Source organism: Chrysochloris asiatica, unplaced genomic scaffold, assembly GCF_000296735.1.
Source record: "Chrysochloris asiatica unplaced genomic scaffold, ChrAsi1.0 scaffold00061, whole genome shotgun sequence".
Lineage (NCBI taxonomy): Eukaryota > Metazoa > Chordata > Mammalia > Afrosoricida > Chrysochloridae > Chrysochloris > Chrysochloris asiatica.
In genome coordinates, this window is record NW_006408579.1 from 394,991 (window position 1) to 399,833 (window position 4,843).

Here is a 4,843-nt window from a genome sequence, read left to right on the forward strand (position 1 = left end):
TGGCAGCATTGATGGACTCAAGTGTGGCAATAGTAGTGATGTTGGCCCCGGATTGGACATTGTTTTGTTCTGCTGTGCATAAGGTCGCTATGAGTCGGTGCCAACTCTATGGCACCTAACAACAACAACATGATAAACTATATGTCTTGCTCATGTTACAGTTTGGCTCTGGGTTGACTTTGACTCTTTTGCATGTTGTTTTCATTACGGATTTCAGAATAAAGGAAATGCCACTGTGTGGAATATACTATTATCTGTCTGGCAGTGTTAGGTAGCTCTATCTTGCTAAGTTGTTAAGTGTTGTCGAGTGGGTTCCGACTCATAGTGACTCTGTAAAGGATTTCCAAAGAGTGCCTGGTGAGTTTGAACCACTGACCTTGCATTTCATAGTGACATTTTGGTCCCGTGCTTAACATACAGTGCCACACCAGATGTGCTATGCATGGTGATATGCAAATGATAACCTGAACTTGGGGGGGTGGGGGGCGCTTAGGGTGAAGCTTGGGTTGAAGGCTTTCTTGAAACTGCATCTCCCTTTTAGGAAACAAGGGCAGCACATAGCAACAAAACCTGTTGCCCCCAGATTTTGAACAGAGTTGGAAGCAGTATTGCACCACTCAAATATGACGTGCGACCTCACTACTTTGGGTGTGTGTGCTCCCCCTGTCCTGCTGATAATCCAGCCTTTCATGTCAGGTTCCTGAAAGGGCTCACTGTGCCCCTTCTGAGGCTCCCATTTGACAAGGCTCGGACCTGCAATTTTTCCTAGTTCGGTTATGTTCTGGATCATCCCAATTTTAAAAAATCAGATCTGTTCCAGTTTCACATCAGCAGTCACGACCTAACCGGTTTTAAACTGGTTGGAAGCTCTGACTGTATGTCAGTTTTACTCCCATTTCATTGGCCACAGCAAATCAAGGCCATCCTTTTTTACAAAGAAGAGCATTTCAAATCACATGACAATGGGTGGGGCTGTGTTGATTTCACAGAGAAAGGGAACAAGTAATAGGAATAATGTAATCTACTACACAAAGGAATATGGTCAATGGAACTCTGAAATTCAGTCACTCTTTAAATAGTGACTACCAAATGAATTTAGAATGAATTCGTCAGCATTTGACACATAGGCATGAGGAGTGATAGTCACCTATATTTGCAGTTGCCATCTTGCTTGTTAATCTATGCCCTCTACCTGTACTCCCAGGGTGGTTAATTTTAATAGCCATGGTTATCTACCAGGAAGCCCACAGCAGCGATAGTTTCTGGGAACTTGTAACTTAATACCCAAGTACCTAGGATCAAGATTTTAATGACCAGTTAATGACTGGCCCCAGTGGTCCAGGTAGAGCTCTGGTGTGTAACAGAGGGCTCCCAGCCTTCTGGGGCCCAACTTTACACAGTACTTAGAAGCCAGTGGTATGCGAATATGCTTACAACATTCTAGTCCGTATCATGAATAGTGATTCTGTACTTGTATCACTTTAGGATTAATAGGAGTTGAGGAGTAGACCCTTTACTGTGTAAAGAACACTGGTGAGAGATGTTTGTAATGTCATTTTTAGCTACTAAATATGTTCTCAATGCAATGCAGTTTTGGGTTCCTAATTGAGTAAGATTTCTAAGCTGAAATTTTCTAGCCTTACTATATTTAGTCTATCCTCATGTGCACAGCTTGGAATCTAGAGTCCCAGATCATTATAGTTGCCATTGTTGTTCATAGGCTGAGCGTCAGGCCATCAACACAACAGTCCAAGGATCGGCGGCTGATATTGTCAAAATAGCCACAGTTAACATTCAGAAGCAATTGGATACCTTCCATTCAACCTTCAAATCCCATGGTCATCGGGAGGGAATGCTCCAGACTGACACAAGAGGTTTGTTGACAAATGAGGCCTCCATTCTAACTGTGAGAATAAGTATGTCAAAGAGAAGAGGAAGTACTTTTTACTTCTCAAAACAGGGTCACTATGAGTCAGAACTGACTCAACGGCACTTAACAACAGCAACATTGTTGTAGGAGTCCTGGTATAGGGACTCAAAGGCACTTAGAAATAACTTTCCAACTCATAGTGACCCTGAGTAGGGTTTCCAAGAACTGACCAGTGGGTGGTGGGTTTGAACTGCTGAGCTTATGATCTGCAGTTCAGTGTTGGCACTACACCAGTACTCCTTAATAATTGTATAGCATGTAAGACATCATGAGACCTGGAGAGATAAAGCATCTGAGGACTCCAGACTCATGGAAAGAGAAAGGCTGTGTGCTGGCAGCCAGGACGCAGGCTTGCAGAAAGTGCCTTTTGATTGTTTAAATGGTTATATATTCCTGAGTGTTTTTGTGTATATTTTAAAAAACCAAACAACCCCCCTGAGGGAATAGAAGCAAATACTGTTGAATGATAATGCAAAACTGAGGTTCTCACATGTAAACTGTCACTCAATTCACAATAAAAACTAAAAAAAAAAAGACATCATGAGACCAAAACTTAAAAATTGCTATGTAAGGAGGAGGAATGGAAACAAGAACACAGAATTCTGAAGAATCTCTGAATCCTAAAGAATCTTAAGAAAGTACCGGTTCATATGTATTACTTAGCATACTTACCAAAACATAAGAATATTTATTAACATTTTAAAAATAATGATGAATGTTTAGAGAGCAGATCATGTTTTACAGTCAGCAATTCCTACACATTTTGTTTCATGTCATTGATTGCAGTCTCTTTGTAAGTAGCATCACTTATCCATTTCTTCTCTGTATTTCTTGTTTCCACTCCTCCTCCTGTCCTGACTTCACTGAATAGTGTCCTTAGGTAATCACTGCCCTTTTGATCTCAATTGGTTGATGAGTCTAAGGTGTGCTTACCTCACTAGTGTCATCGTTCCCCTCCTAGAACTGTCTATTGTTTGACTGAAAATCGAGCCTAAGAGTGTTCAGTTCCAGACCTAAAGTGACTAAGTGCCATAGTCAAAGGGTTCCACCAGTTCCCATCCAACCAGTAAGCCTGGTCTTGATTTATTTGTTATGATTTTGAGTTTCGTTCCACATTTTCTCTCTATCCAGGACCTTTTAACGTGGTGCATTTCAGAGCAGTTGGTGTGGTAACAGGGTCCCATCTAGTTCTTCTGGTGTCAGTATTGTGGAGACTGAGGTTCACATGGTCCATGAACCCATTAGACTAAATGCATTTTAACACATTTTAATGAAAATTATTAAAACTACCCAACCCCACAAGAAAAAAGAAAGTTAGTGGTAAGAGTAGCTTTGTTTTTTTCATTTTACAAAGTCCTTTAATGTCTGGTTTAGGAAAGGACAGCTGAATTCTAATGTTTCTTCATTCAATCTTTTGTGACACTGCATGCAGTATAGCTTCTGGGAAGCCCCTCGTAAAGTCTAGGGTGCCAAATTTCTGTTTGCTGAGGACTCAGGAGTCTCTTAGGGTGTGGGGCATTTAGTGCTGAATCTGAGACAGTCAGTACTCTCCAAGAAGTAGCCTCTCACTGATGCCTTGAAAGGGTTTGGGAGATCTTCTCTGGTCCTCAGATGACACTTAAAGAAGTGTTGTTCTCACAGGTTGAGTTTTCTATTCATGACCCACAGTGTTTTCTGAAGTCAGGGAAAATACTTTGAGTTGACCTCCTTGTCACATACATTTCTTTGCCAATATTGCTGTCTTTTTTTCTGTTCTTTCAAAATATTTTTACCTCATATTTTACCTAGTATCTTTCCTCATCGCTTGGCTAGATCATTTCTTGTCCTAACAAGCGCACAGAATTTCCCCTTCTTCCCTGTCACGTCAGTGTCCAGGCTTCTTCTTTCAATACCGTTTCACTGCCACTGAGGTTGTGGTCAAACCCTCCGTGCAGCTGTCTCTTCAGGTTTCTGAGGAAGAGTTAAGGTTAGAAACATGAAGGGGAAGACTAAAAAAACTGCTGTAGATGGGACAGAAAAGGTACATACCAGCTATTGGGTTGGAGTTTGCTATTTCCAGAACTGATATGCATATGGATTAGAGAATAACACAGCTAGTTATAGAGCTATAAAGATATTCAGTCACATGTAAACATGTATAGATACAAAATTTATAGATACAAAAGCCTATTTTCCCATTTTATATACACACACACACACACACACACACATGCATACTTATATATTTATATTTATAGAGAAAGTATAGTCAGACTTACTTGGGGAATAACACTGTGCTATGTACTTTGGGAGATTTAGAAGTAAAAGCTATCAACCTATGTTTAAATTTAAAACCTATTAGGGGTAGGGCACGAGGGCTTCTATCATGGAGGGCAGCGGCTAAACGATGTGCGAGAACTGCACAGACCTGGTGGAGGTGTTAAATGAAACCCAGACCACGGAGCATCAGGGTGAGAGGTGTCTGAAGACCAGGTAGATGGGGAGACACTGCCTAGCGGAAAGAGAGTGCAGGGGCAGGCCAGGCTGCCCTACTTACCCCGGACACGAGAGTGCCGTCCTGGCCTAACCGTTGGATCATGGTTTTGAGGCGGGGTCGACTAACTTAGAGACCCACAAGCCAAGCCCAAAGCATCTCACTACAACCCAGTCACCCCTGCTGTGCTTCCGCCTCTTGATTGACATCCAAGGACAGAAATCCTGCCTTTGAGCCGGACTTAACGGCCCTAGCACAAGGAGATTGCTATTTAACAGCAACCACGCAACCGCCACTCATCTTGTCTGTCGTGCTGTGGTGGTTTGAATTGCTGTGATTCTGAGAGCTATGCCACCAGTATTTTAAATAACCAGCAGGGTCACCCATGGTGGACAGGTTTCAGATGAGCTTCCAAACAAAGACAGACTAGGAAGAAAGAG

At 42.1% G+C, this 4,843-nt stretch overlaps 1 protein-coding gene across 1 annotated transcript in view; it reads left to right on the forward strand.

Moving 5' to 3' along the window:
- The window catches only part of POLQ (polymerase (DNA directed), theta), a 178,955-nt gene that overhangs the window by 169,394 nt on the left and 4,718 nt on the right, over positions 1–4,843 (forward strand). The window contains exon 27 of the mRNA XM_006864198.1: positions 1,721–1,874. Within this exon, the coding sequence (XP_006864260.1) occupies positions 1,721–1,874 (154 nt within the window). The remainder of the gene's footprint in view (positions 1–1,720; positions 1,875–4,843) is intronic.